The sequence below is a fragment of the Olea europaea genome, unplaced genomic scaffold (assembly GCF_002742605.1).
Source record: "Olea europaea var. sylvestris unplaced genomic scaffold, O_europaea_v1 scaffold1406, whole genome shotgun sequence".
Classification (NCBI taxonomy): Eukaryota; Viridiplantae; Streptophyta; class Magnoliopsida; order Lamiales; family Oleaceae; genus Olea; species Olea europaea.
The window spans coordinates 148,762-162,515 of NW_019231585.1; the positions used below are offsets into that span (position 1 = coordinate 148,762).

A 13,754-nucleotide genomic window follows, 5' to 3' on the forward strand; every position below is an offset into this window, starting at 1 on the left:
TTTTTATTATTTTATTTTATTTTATTATTATTTTTTTTTTCCCCAAAAATGACTTGTATATAGATATAACAATCATCACTTCATAAATTTGATTGCAATTAATTTTTAAATTTTTATTAGGTCCCACTTCTAATATCAATAGAAAATGAGATAACAAAATAGACAAAAGTATTAATAGTTGAGACGATTAAATATTTTTACGGGATTTTAGTTTGTTATTATAATAAATAAATGAGAAAATAAGTGAAGCATATTCCACCTCGTTAAACCAAAACCCTCCCCAATCCCACATTGATTTTTCAGTTCAACTACAATACTAGGGAAAGGATATAAAAAAGGCTGGCTTCTATTCCCAAAACCCTCCCCGATCCCAAATCAGTTGCAAGTTCAACTTCAATCCTGAGAAGTGGATATAAAACGGGGCTTGAATCTATTATGTGACATTCACCTTTTGGGCCTTGTAATCAAAGTTTTCAAATTTTTTATTGGAACATCATTTAGGCCTTAAAGCTTGTCCTGGTAAAAGAAGTTTTCAAATTTTTTATAAGAAAAATTTAATGTTTAAACTGTTAAAACCAGGTTGGTTAGACAGCTAGTTGGTTGATTTTTGTCTGGGTTTTAAGAATTCGGTTTCTAGGCATAAACTGAATCGATTTTTGTAACGGTTCAAGGGTTTTCCAGTTGGACCGGCCGGTTCGGTCAAGTTTTGAAAACATTGATTCTACAACATATTACACAGCAGGTTTCTCAAATTTTCTTCAATGGCTATATATTACCAACATTACAATATTTCAAAGATGGTATCATAACTTGTAAAAAGCACTTGCCTGAATGCAAAGAAGAGGTATTGAGACATTCTTTATGGAATCTGAGCTGCTTGAGTTGGAATAGTAATCATCCACCGATGTAAATCCAAATGAAACTGCAAGTGTTACGAGGAATAAGCAATGAGTATGCAAGCAAAATTTAGAGTCATTTATGCATCTATAATTGACTACATGCCTCGTGTTAGTCCCTCATCAAATTCTCTGACAGATTTGGCATTAGCAGTCATTGGAATATCAAATTCACCTCCGATATCCTCAAAAAGAAGAGCATGCCTGCAGAAATGACACTTTTCAGTTAAACAATCTACAAATTGAATTCGAAAAGTCACACTGATACAAATAAAGACAAGATAATAATCCAATTGTTACTTCTTGAAAATTTTGCAGAGTGAATTTGCTAGAGCTTTGTCATATACAATGTTAAAGCCCTTACGAAAGTCTTCATCTGCAATTACCAAGTTGAATGGATTGCACAAGGATACAGCGCCAGAAAGAGGGCAAGAATGAGATTCCTGTAACAAGTTATCGAAGTATATATAAGATAAACATCGTAGATTTAGCTATGCAGAAAAAATTGGAAAGTACAAAGGGGAGACAACACAACAAGTAGTCAAGAGTAGCTAGTTTATGTAGCAAAAAAATGAGACCATGTCCCATTATACATTTCAAGATCCACAACATATATGCAATATGCTCCAAAAACAGAATTATTTAGTATTTGATTTTGATGAACATCTCAATATCTATGTTTTTTCTTTCGCTGGAAAACTTGGAGAATGATGTAGGGCCTTTTTTGGCAGGAAATTGCCATGTAACATGGTGGACTTAGTGAGACAGGTTAAAAGGTGTAAACAGTGAGTTCTTACAGCTCAATATCATTTTAATCTTTTAGATCATGACATAGAGTTGCATAACAGAAGGCCAAAAATGGTATCTCAGAAATCTAGCATGGAGTCGTATAATAGGTAACTCCGAAATGGTATCTCTTGCATGCTCTAGCTTATAATATGGTATGGACAGATAAATGAGTTATCACAGATTATAATTTTTTTTTTTTTTGGCTGGTAGAGGAAATGATTATATGATGAAATACTCCTATGAAAAGAGAGAAAAGACAGATAAATGAGTTATCACAGTTTTTTCTTTTTTTTTTTTTTGGCTGGACGAGAAAATGATTATATGATGAAATACTCCTATGAAAAGAGAGAAAATTTGTCTGGCTAGAACATTAATGCATTTGCATTGCTAAGCAAATGGATATCTTTTGCTTCCCTAATGAGTAATTGTCAGAGAAGTTAAAGCTTTATTGCATGTTTGCTACACAGTATAGGCCATAGTGCAAGAGAGAGAATTTTAACTTACATTCTTCATCAATATTGTCCATTGCTATCTAATCCACATTATCAACATGCCGTTAGTGAATACTTTAAGACGCTTTGAAAAAATCAAGTTTTATACAAACACTATCTATAGCTTACTGGCAACAAGACCACATTAAGCGATTAGTCCAACTAAAACAAGGATTTATTGCCATAAATAAAACTTGAGAAGAATGATCAATCAGACATGAGTATGCAATTCTGTTACCTGACCCAAATATCGAACAAGAATATTTGCTCCAAGCGACCAGCCAGCAGCATATAAATTAGCTCTTGGGTAGCGGTTGCCAATATGTGCAACCACCTCAGATATATCGCCAAGAAATGAAGCTGAATAAAGCTGCAGTATTTAATTAATTTACTGAAATACGACTTTTGACTAAAGAATTGGATTGATTTACTGTTAGAAAGTGAAAAAATATGCTATTAATTTTTCTTACTTTCAGAAATACTTGAACCATAGCATCATGCACTAGTTATCATCCCAACCATTTCATGAATACTGATTATTTAATTAGATTACTAAAACTTAAAAGCATTTGAAAAATACCTGAGGTGTGGTTACAGGGCTGTCTCCACAACCTCTGCTATTAAACACCACCACGCGCCATCCCTTGTTCCTAGCTCTCAACAGCATATGCCTCACGTATGTGTCGCCGCTCCCACCAGTCAGACCTGGCTGCAACCACACTTGGTTAGCACATTTTCACCTCTCTCCTAGGCAACCACCCACACTCAATCTGAATCACTCACAACAAGTGAATTGCAGTTGAGCACTACTTCACAATATATATCTATCTACGGAGACATATAAACATTGTAAAACCTAAGTATTTCAGCTCTTTTAAACTGAATATGTATATGCCCTCTGAATTTCTAAAAATAATTAGATAACTGTGGGTCCATAACAGATTTGGGTAAGTTTAAAACCAACTTTTTCATTAATTCTTGCAACTGAGCTTATTATAGTCTATTTCCTCGAAATACTTCCAGAAGAATTTGTAGCATTATACAAATACAAAGACCCAAAAACACGCACCAGCAAAATGAGCACCGGAGACTCAGAAGGAAGCCTTCTATCATCGCCAGAGACCCAGTCAAGGGCGACAGCACCGTTGTCTTGAGTGCGGAGACACTCACGACGGTATCTGACGTCAGGTAGGGACCGGAAAAACGCTGCGAAAATGGTCTCCACGTGCCGGTTCCAACCAAAAACCGGATAAGGAGTGTAGGGTAGAGTGATAGTTTTGAATGCCGGTAGCAATATCTCCATAGCTCCCCCGATAACTTCTAGGGATGGGTGGTGATCGTTAGAGGAATTAGCCATAGTGGCGGCAGAGGCGGACCTGGTGGTGGTGGAGGAGCGCAGAGTCAAATGAACTGAGGTTTTTGAAGGGAGAGCGCAATGGGATTGCTTGAGATGGCGCAGAGAGAAGGAAAGAGGACTGACGAAGCCCAAAGAGGCTATCGCCATTAGCGAGTTTAACGGTAGAAACTGTGTGGGTGATGACAAATATCAAGAATATGCCTTGTAATTTTCAGTTTTTCTTGTGTTCAATTGATTTATAAGAAAATGTTGTGGACGGTGCCGACCTCTAATCTTTTTAAACCACATAATTTTGGCAAGAGCAAGTGTAAATTTTTGTTTTTCATTCTTTCCCCCGTTAAAATAAAAAATACGATCGTTATCCATCACATTAAGTCACCAAATTCAAATTTCTATTTTTTGTGTAGAGTCCATAACGACTATATATTTCATTCTCATTTTTACAAAAAGAGGAAACAAACGCTCCCTAAATTTTTCAATATGTTCGAAAATGGATAGAATCATCCAGTTGCTTGTGTTAAGCATATCACAAGTTTTCCTTATCCTGGCTCGGTCATTCATCCCTTCTCTCCAATGAAGAGATATGCAAATGAAATGTAAGTTATTTTTCGATAGAAGATGTAAAAAATATATATACAAATTACATATTTTTTTATATTCACAAGCTACAAAAAGTGGATTTAAATATTTCAATTGGAGTAAACTTAAAATTTAGATCCATTGAGATGCAAATAATGATGTCTATTTATTGTTACATGCACCAACTAACTTCGATAATTTTGTGCCTGTAAGCGACATTTTCACATGGGAGGCCTTCTAGTTTATGAACCAGTGAGAGTTTGTTGTTGTTCATGTAGATTTGTAGTGTATTAATCTATTGCCTGCCTTCTATATTTGGTTGGTTCAAATGAAAATTAGCTGTTTTTAGTGCAGAAACAGGAAATAAAACTAAATTTTATAAAATAAAGCTCCTACACATACATATCATGTGTGCTGTCCCCAAATGAAGTATTCTTACAAGGAAAAACCTTGAAAGTTTTATGTCTTTGGAACTGATCGATCAATTGGAAATGGGCTTAAAATTCGCAACTTAATGAAGAAATCGAGGCCAACTGCAGCGAATATGAAAATCAGAAGATTTTCCGAGACATAAACTGCACCATCAAAAGCATGCGATAGTAAGCTATCCGTGTCCAACTGCAGTGGCGGTCCACCTTCCAGGGTAGCAAGGCCTGCACTCAGAAACCAGCACACATGATTCTAGATTTTGATCCAGTAGTCGTCCTAAATTGCTGTTATTGCTAGTGATTTCACAAGAAAAGTACCTTTGATGATGCCAAAAGCTGCACATGTTCCTGATTTTAGCTGGGAATCATCCAAGTCTCTTCTGATTGCATACCGGAATGTTACCCCATATAATGCACAACTAGCGAATGTGATTGCTAGAGGAAGTATTAGCTCGGAATAGCTTGTAACCCGAGTTAAGGATATCGGAAGCCCTGCAAAGGTCCCAATAACGGCAGAAATTAACGCAGCTTTAATAGACTCCAGTCTCTCCTCATTTTTGTACAATTCTTCACTTTCCGAATCCATGACTCTGCCACCATCGAGAGTTAAAGATTGTTCCGCTTCCTCAACCATTGCTCTTGCTTGTAATATTTCTTTCTGGCATTCTGCTATCTGCAATTGCAATACCAATCAGTATTCTCCAGCAATGTGCTGAGTTTTAACTGCTGAATCAAGGAATATAAGTCGGACAATTTCAGTGACAGTTTCATTAACTAACATTGAAATATTTTGCAAATCATTTGATTCATGTTGGTTCACACATTTATTAGGTCGCCCTAAATATATTATGTGTCATAGTAAACAGTAGAGGGAGGCTCGAGTCCAAAATACATTGTAATTCTATTCTGGGATATGGACCATATGGTGCAATTTTGCAGCGATGCCGGTGGATATAGCTCTCACATTTAGGGTGAACCACATTAAATCGTGTGTTTCTTTGTTTCGGTCTTCCCATTACATGCTGTTAATTGCTCAATATAGCACAAATTATTCATTTAATTCATAACAATCCAGAGCAGTTGAATGTTATCTTGATCAATCATCATGACATTAGTAGGCACATCAATAAATAAGGCTCACAGAGGACATATAACAAGCACTTAAGAGTGCAAGATTTACCTCGGTGGCTTTTGATTCTAGTTGATTGATATAATCCCTCATCATCTTAGCTTCAATTTCTTGCTTTTCAATCTCAGCAAGCTCTCTCTTGGCCCTTTCAACTCTCTGGGTAGCTTTCTCAAGTCCATCCAACAAAACCCTGTTCTCTTCTTTGTTCAACAATTCATCTACTCTCTCGTCCACCATACCTGACAAAATGTCCTTGAAATTGCCCCCATTTTCGCCACTGATACTTCCCGAGCTACCATTTTTGCTGCACTTCACCGTGAGTGCTCGTGTAATTGAAGATAATGATAACTTAGGGTGTTTTGCGGTGATATACAGCGTTTGTATGAAGAAAGTTTTCGGGCTCGAAGATGTGAGTAATGAGGGGTTGAATATGAAGGCTGCTGTTGCGGCTGTCATAGTGGCTAAATCTACTGCTCCATGGAAATAGAAGGCTCTTATAATTACTTATCCTATTGTTGTCTAAACCATTTGGATTTCCAGTGGCAGATAAAAGCCTGGTTTTAATATAAATTGCAGAGAAAATGTATTTAAATAGTTATTGATACTAATATAAAATCATGAGTGTGAAAGGTGAAGGGAAATTTAAAACATCACTAGACTATGAAGGCTGGCCGAGTCGATCATCGCACTATGAGGGTGGTCGACAATTAAGGACATCAACTGCCACAGTAAGAGGGTTCAATCAACCTAAGAGGTTAAAATGGCACTTAAGGCCAAGCGGCCACTCTTGCATCATAGTCGTCATCTATATATCTTAACAATCTTGTATTTAAATAAATGACTTTTGTAGAGTTTAAAGAATTTTATTTAAATTATTTTTTTATAGAATTCATTTGACTTCTACAAACTTTCATTTTAGAATTCACCACTTCAACGTTGCCTTTGATAGCTTCAAACTGACCGATGATATGGATTTCCAACATTTCGAACGATTGTTCAAGAGTCTCCACAAGCTCATCAACACCATCAAGGATCTGATGGAAGCGGTCTCCCGGGCCCTTCTCTTGTCTCTTTTCTTCAACTTTCCCCTAATGGGAGCAACAGCATTCCTTCTCTCCTCAATCCTAGTTTCAACAGCATCTCTATGGTCGTCATTGCAGTAACTCTCATTGTTGAGCTTAACTTGTGCTCTGATACCACTTGTCATGGGCTTAGTGTTTTTGACAACCGCTTCAAGCACCGTTGCCCTGAATGTTGCCAAGTTCTCACCCCTTGCAAAAACACATTAAGTTGGTCCTTCAACCCACGAATTTAACCCCTTGAGGTTAAAGAACTGCAATCGGACTTGAGAAATAATGACAAAAATGTAGAAGAACAGTTTGGAGAATATCTTCTTTATATTCAAAGAGAACTTTATATAATTATAAGGGAAATCACACAATCTCACTATGTGTTTCTCTCTATAGCTATACAATGAGTTGAACAAGTATTTGTAGCCAAACAAAAAAATTCAAATTGATGGCTGAGATGGACAGATTCAAGTTGTTGAATTTCTGCAGATTCTCATGTATTTATGCATCTTATCACTCATTCCAAATTTAGATGATTACTGAACTGGTGAATTTTTTGTGATCTCATTCTCCTCATCGATAATTTGGAAGCAAAATGTGCAAACGGAATAGGTCGTATTTGCACTTTTTCTTGCACCAAACATTTTCATTAATGTTCCTCCTGAGTGTGTTATCAGTTATGATTTATGAATTTTGAGTGGTTTGAGGAACAATAACCTTCGCATCGGCAACGGGGAAAAATTGTTGAAACCACATTGCCCAACTACATTTTCTCTCTTATAGATTCTTATATACAAAATTTATATATTTGAATAGAAGGCAACTGATACTATATCAAAAGATAACTAAACGAGCTATAGATGTTCCTCACATTTTTTATGCCTTGTTTGTCTATGAACACTGAGGTTGTAAATTCTATTAAGCATTGATCAGATGCAAAATTTTGTTCAAATAATCAATAAGCAAATGGAGTATGGAATGAAAAATGAAGATGGTGGTTGCAACATAAGCCTATGCAACCGCATGGACTATTTGGCCATGCAGTCGCATAGCCATAGTTCGAAACTTGGAGGCCAGTTTTGGTATAAATCATGCGACCGCATGGGATTACACCATGCGGTCTCATGGTTGTAATTTAGTGACCGTTGGAGGTTGGTTTTGTTGAATTCTGGCAGTTTTTTGGAGGAAACACTGCAAATTTTCATAATGATTTGGCACCAATTCGTGAGGTATTAATTCAAACCTATAAATAGGTGATGAGATGATCAATACATATTATTGAAATCAAAGTGCAACATATGAATCATAATCTTCATTCCACAAAAAAAAGAAATCAAAGTTTTCTTCATCCATATTCAATATTCCCTTTGTGTTCTTCAAGTTTTGGAGAATTTATACAAGTGCTTAAGTATTGATTCTCTACAAAGCCTGATCAATCCTTTGAACCGTTTGCCGCGAGACCCTTTAAGCACAAAAAATTGTTACCAAGAGAGGGCAATTATCGTTTGACGTCAACGACTTAATGTCGTGTTTGAACCTTCATATTTATTTAGATTTTTCCCATTATTTTCATCGTCTTGAATTTCCATTTCTTGATTTCTTCTCCAAACCCCAGTGTGATAATTTCCCAACAGTCTGAAATGATATTTGGCGATGGAGAACAATAATCATTTTGGCGAGATCAAGTTGATGAGATCTAGATTTTGGTTGAAACGTTCAATGGGACGAAACATCATGTGAAGGCAAGTATGAATTCTAAATCCGGATTTAATATCACAACGGAAATCAACACTTCATTGAAAAAGGAAATCTGGAACTTTTGGAAAGAAATGATTGAATCCGATAAGTGCTATATACTTCATTTAATTCAATAAATGATAGATGATGATTCTATGGTTGAATAGCCAAAAATGCCTACCTATGTGTGTCAAAGACCATGATTTTTAAACCTTTTCGGTGTGCATAATTTACATGGATAAATCAGGCCAGCGGACTAGAATTTTGCTCAATCTGGTCTTGACACTTGTTATTGGAAAAGGACAAAACTCACTAGATGTACATTGCTTGATGCATGAAATGGTTTGCAGTTAATTGTCCTCACTTGTGAACGGGCACAAACATGTATGATATGCCAACCGTTGTGTTGTTGCTTACATCTTTGTTGAATGTTTGTTTGATCCACTCATGTCTCTAATGAAGAAATTGCAGATAAGTTCTGTATGAATTTATATTATTCATCTAATTGGTAAATAATGAAATAGTTAGCAATGGAGGCTGATGATAAATTTTCCCACCGTTCACCGTGTGCAAATTAGGAAACTGATTTATACACCTTGGCTTGATGGATTATATGAGAATCCACTCCCTTGGTCTTAACTTGACTCAGTTGATAATTTGGTGCATTTATATCATAATTTAATTTAGAATTTGGACAAATTTTTGTTATCACATATTATGATGAACTTACTAGCATTTTACAAGAAAGGAATCATTAATGGTAATGTGATTCTGAAAATGAATATCAATTTGCAAGAATAAAATACAATTTATGTTGCATCTTTGATCTGTTGAAACTTGAAACAGTGTCGACAATAAAAAATAAAAAAATTATATGGTGGTTTCGGCAACCGTTGACGGTGGTGATAAATGGACACTATGGAAAGAAACCATTAAATTTTGCACCGCATATGCATGAGGAAATTTATGCCTTTTTGGTTGGAGAATAATTGGATCATATTATTCACTTAAGGAAGGAAAATGTCAGATTGCATGTGTGATTATGCTTATTATATGTCATTTCCAGAATTTGTATATACTTATGTGTGGAATTGGCAAACACTAATCCATGATGGAAATTGTCCGCAAGGAAATTTCATTTACGGTAAATAGGCACGTTGTTGGTGTCTCTTTGATAGTCTAAAATCATGTGAATCAGATTAGTGTTTTCATTTGATGAACCTATACAAAGGTTTGGATTTTGGATAGACCTTTCGGTGGAGGTCTATGATGAAAGTCCCAACTAGGTAAGATGATTTTATGCTAATTTGTGCTTGCATATGGTTAATGTTGATAGCCTCATTTAATCCTGTGAAATTAAGTGAGATGACTTTATGCGAATTATAATTGCATTAAGTATGTCTAATTGTAATTTGTTCTAGTTTATTTGTAGAGTACAAATTGTATTAGCATATTAGTATGACAAAATGTGATTTTGTCCAAATGTGAATAAGGTGAACATACACTTTATGGTTTGACATGATACAATATTATTTTATGTCACAAAATCGATAAGTCGCTTATGTTTGGAAAAATAGTAAATCTTGTGAATCAAGATGTTTAGTCTTATTCATTGATGAATTTGACTTCAATTGTGGAACCAGTTGAGTTGGTTTATGCTTGAAAAAAACATTAATGGTCTATGAGATGACCTCGATCAAATTGTGTGACCAAAATAGTGGTTTGAAGTACATTGTGACCTAATGACCACTATTTGAAATTACTTAACCTTTCATGGATGTTATCAAAATGATAAGTGTATTGAACTATGAAAGAGTTAATGAACTCTAAGTTCAAGTATAATCTCAAATGTGGGGGTTATTAATAATACTTGTGAACTTGTATGAGAAGTTCAAGATACAATAGTACAAGATTGCATGAAAATTCCTAATTGAGGAATTGTGGGGGTAACTGGGGGTAACTGAATATAATAGTTAAAATTCCCTAAACCTTTTAATCATAGAAATACATCTATGAAGGGGAAAAGGTGGAAAACCCTTATATATAATTATAAGGATGGATATACTAAGTCTAAGGTGGATAAATTGGATGAAAGCTGATTATGGCGTTTGCAAAACAATTTGAAAAAATGGGATAGTGCAACACTTGAATCCCAATCCTGTGTAATGGCATTAAGCTTTAACATCTATATGTCTTTTCAGTATAACTAATGAGATTATATTACTGTTGTCAATTTTATTTCTGCAAGTGTACAGACCGTAACAAATAATATTGTGGACATATGAGTCCGAATTATCGATCTCCTGAGGATCATGCTCTAGCACTTAATTCAATTTTTTCCCTAATCACTATTTGATGAAAACAAATAAAAATTTGCAGGATTTGAGTTTTAATCTAAATGCGAGAAAATAAGTGAATGCACACACAATTAGTTTGAAAATCAAATTATGAATAGAGTTAAGGCAGAATAATTCCACCCATTGATCTCCTTTACATTTTAAATCAAGACTCTTTCCAAATGTAGTGTTCGATTGAATTGTCCTATTATATACGATTTACCCCTCTCAAGTTCTCATTGATTCTATTTAACTAATTAAATTCTATATTTCTATTTAAATCTAACTTAGTTAAATGAGTTCTTCGTTCTAGGAATACAATTATGACCGTAATAATTAGTATAGGTATCTCTGCTGTTTAAACCAATTTATCGAATTTTTACTACATATTCTAAATCCTAAACTCATATCTTTATTCGTAAATAATTCACGAAATCAACAAATTAGTAATCTGGTACTTTAATGTATTCAATTCATAGTAACATCAACACATGGGACAATAATAACCAAGAATCTTAATAAAAAATATAAAGGATCTCAATTAGTTTACATTATTTGTCCTAACAATGGATTTAGTTATTCCTAACGAAAGAAGAAAAACAATAAATTGTCTTATAATACATCACCGAATTTTGTATTAAAGATGTAGAAGAAAAAGTAAATCTTTCACCAAGAATTTCTTCCACTTCCAATTAATGCTTTACGCGGTAAATTTCTCGCTATTTTCTCCCTTGAATTTCTCCTTTGATTCTCCAATTGTAATCTCTAGCCTCTCAATGCGCCAACCCCTTTAAAAGTATGAGAAAATTGTATTTATAGGTGCCCTGTTTTTGTAGAAAGTAGGTTTTCATAGACTGCAAAACGAACTAAAAACGTGCCCCAGACGACCCCAACGCAGCGCCTAAGCTCCACGAACAATTCACCTGTAGTGCCTAAGCGCCGATGGCAGTGCCTCTGTGTTTCAATTCTTCATTTTTTTCACATCTCGTAGTGCCTAGGCCCTATGAGTGCAGGGCCTAGGATAACCAAAGCAAAACCCATCAATTACCTTGTATTGTTAGGATAGGGGTGTAAGCGGTCTGATTTTACCAATTTTTAACAGATTTTTAAACCAAACCGTTTAAACTGATTTGAAAAAAATCCAATCCTAAACCAAACCATTTTGAAGGATTTGAAAAAAGAAACTCAAATATAAACCTAACAGTTTGGTCCTGTTTTAAACTGTCAGTTTCGTCATATATTTTTTTGCCTGTCTACTTTTATGTCATTAATTCATTGAATTCAATTTATATTTATATCTTACTAGTAATAAATTTAAAACAAACTAAGCCCCTATTTGAACCAAATTTTTGGGACAAAAAATGAAAATTTGGACCGTTATTTCACAAGTTCAGCCACTTTTGTTGACCTGCTGTTTCATATGTGGGATCCAGCCTCCTCTTCAACGGTCAATTTTCTAATTATGATGATATGAAAAATATGACTCAAACAGAGGCTAAATATATCTACTATAAATCTAAATACCAACTAAATCAAAGTGAAATCACAATAAACTAAAACATAGTTTTTTTTCATTTTTGATCACATTTTTTATGCTAATGATGATACAAAAAGTTACAATACAAGTCTATTAAAATAGATATAAGGCCCAAAAAATATAATGATGTCCAACAAGATCTCGTGATCATCATATCTAAAAAAAGGATACTGATTAGATGAAGAGAATAACCAACCACAATAATAAAGCAATTATTTATAATATATAATCATAATAATTGCATAAATTTACATTTGTATGGTGTTACGAAATGCATTTAATTTCAAATTCTTACCTTAGTTTGCTCCAAAAAAATTATTGATCTAAAACTTTATTCGTGGCAAATATTATCACTAAAGGTTTATGATCTCTTTGTCTCTAATTTGGTATAATGAACTTCAATTCAACTTTGAAAAGGCATGAAAAATCTGAAAAAGAAGAGTGTGGTGTCGGTGGCTCAAGACTGTGTTGCGTGTCGGCTAGAGTTCATCTAAATTCTGAAGAGAAAAATGGCTTTTGATAGATTATGTTAATCTTGATATTATTAGATATATATTAGGATTATTGGGTAGTAGTAGTAGTAATAATAATAATATATCTATATTAGAAAATAAGAAATTGACAAAAATATCCACAAATGACAAAATTATTGAATTTTACATATTTGGATGAATTTTCAAAAAATTCATTTTTTTCATTTTTATATATTTTTTCGTCGGTCCGATTTTATTTTAAACCGCAATTAAAATTCTCAAACCTAAATCAAACCATTTTGACCCATTTGGTTTGGGTCAAAACCATTTCGTTGATCAGGTCCACGTAACACTAAACCGATGGTTTCTAAAATGAGGTTTTGGTTCGATTTTCCGATTTTTACTTGCAGTCCTAGTTTAAAATAACCAAAGCAAAAATTGGTGAGTCCAAGTTTTGGTGGTAGCTCCTGATAGATTTGAGAGCCAAAGGCCTCTTCCTACTCGGTGGACAGGTTCGAGAGTGCAAGTAAACCATATGTTATACTTTTACTTATTATTTATTTATTGGCTTGCTTAAATTAGAATGATTTTTTCAATTGTCAAAACATGTGCCAAACGCACATTCAAAAGTAATGTTCGAAGACAAGGTAAGCCAATTAGTCAAGATTGACTGGGTGCTACAAGTTAACTTGCGATACTACTAGTTTTCTAAACCCTAAACAAGCTGAAACTTTTACATACCTTATAGCAACATACACAAGAATATATATATTTACCATCTTGGACAATGTTGATTGGTCAAGTAATTAAATGAATGAAAGATTATTTTAACTAATAAAAAATTTTCTTAATTTAATTATTGTCCATATCAACCATATTTTACTAGATTCTTACGGTGCATAAATTCTTTATTTAAGGTAAAAGATGTTCGG

General features: G+C 34.3%; 2 protein-coding genes across 2 annotated transcripts in view; both read right to left on the reverse strand.

Moving 5' to 3' along the window:
• Positions 1–3,766, reverse strand: part of LOC111375730 (embryogenesis-associated protein EMB8-like) — a 6,044-nt gene extending 2,278 nt beyond the window's left edge. Inside the window, exons 1-8 of the mRNA XM_022998599.1 lie at positions 3,246–3,766; positions 2,757–2,885; positions 2,415–2,546; positions 1,197–1,339; positions 1,003–1,100; positions 828–922; positions 594–721; positions 260–316 (exon numbers count right to left, since the gene is read on the reverse strand). Coding sequence (XP_022854367.1) covers positions 260–316; positions 594–721; positions 828–922; positions 1,003–1,100; positions 1,197–1,339; positions 2,415–2,546; positions 2,757–2,885; positions 3,246–3,680 — 1,217 coding nt within the window. The 5' untranslated portion in view covers positions 3,681–3,766. The remainder of the gene's footprint in view (positions 1–259; positions 317–593; positions 722–827; positions 923–1,002; positions 1,101–1,196; positions 1,340–2,414; positions 2,547–2,756; positions 2,886–3,245) is intronic.
• A 688-nt stretch (positions 3,767–4,454) lies between these two features.
• Positions 4,455–6,204, reverse strand: LOC111375720. The gene is made up of 3 exons (XM_022998584.1): positions 5,721–6,204; positions 4,859–5,213; positions 4,455–4,765 (listed from the first exon to the last, which is right to left on the reverse strand). Exons 1-3 carry the CDS (start codon positions 6,123–6,125, stop codon positions 4,572–4,574), a joined length of 954 nt encoding a protein of 317 aa, XP_022854352.1. The 5' UTR covers positions 6,126–6,204; the 3' UTR covers positions 4,455–4,571.
• Between the last annotated feature and the right edge of the window lie 7,550 nt (positions 6,205–13,754).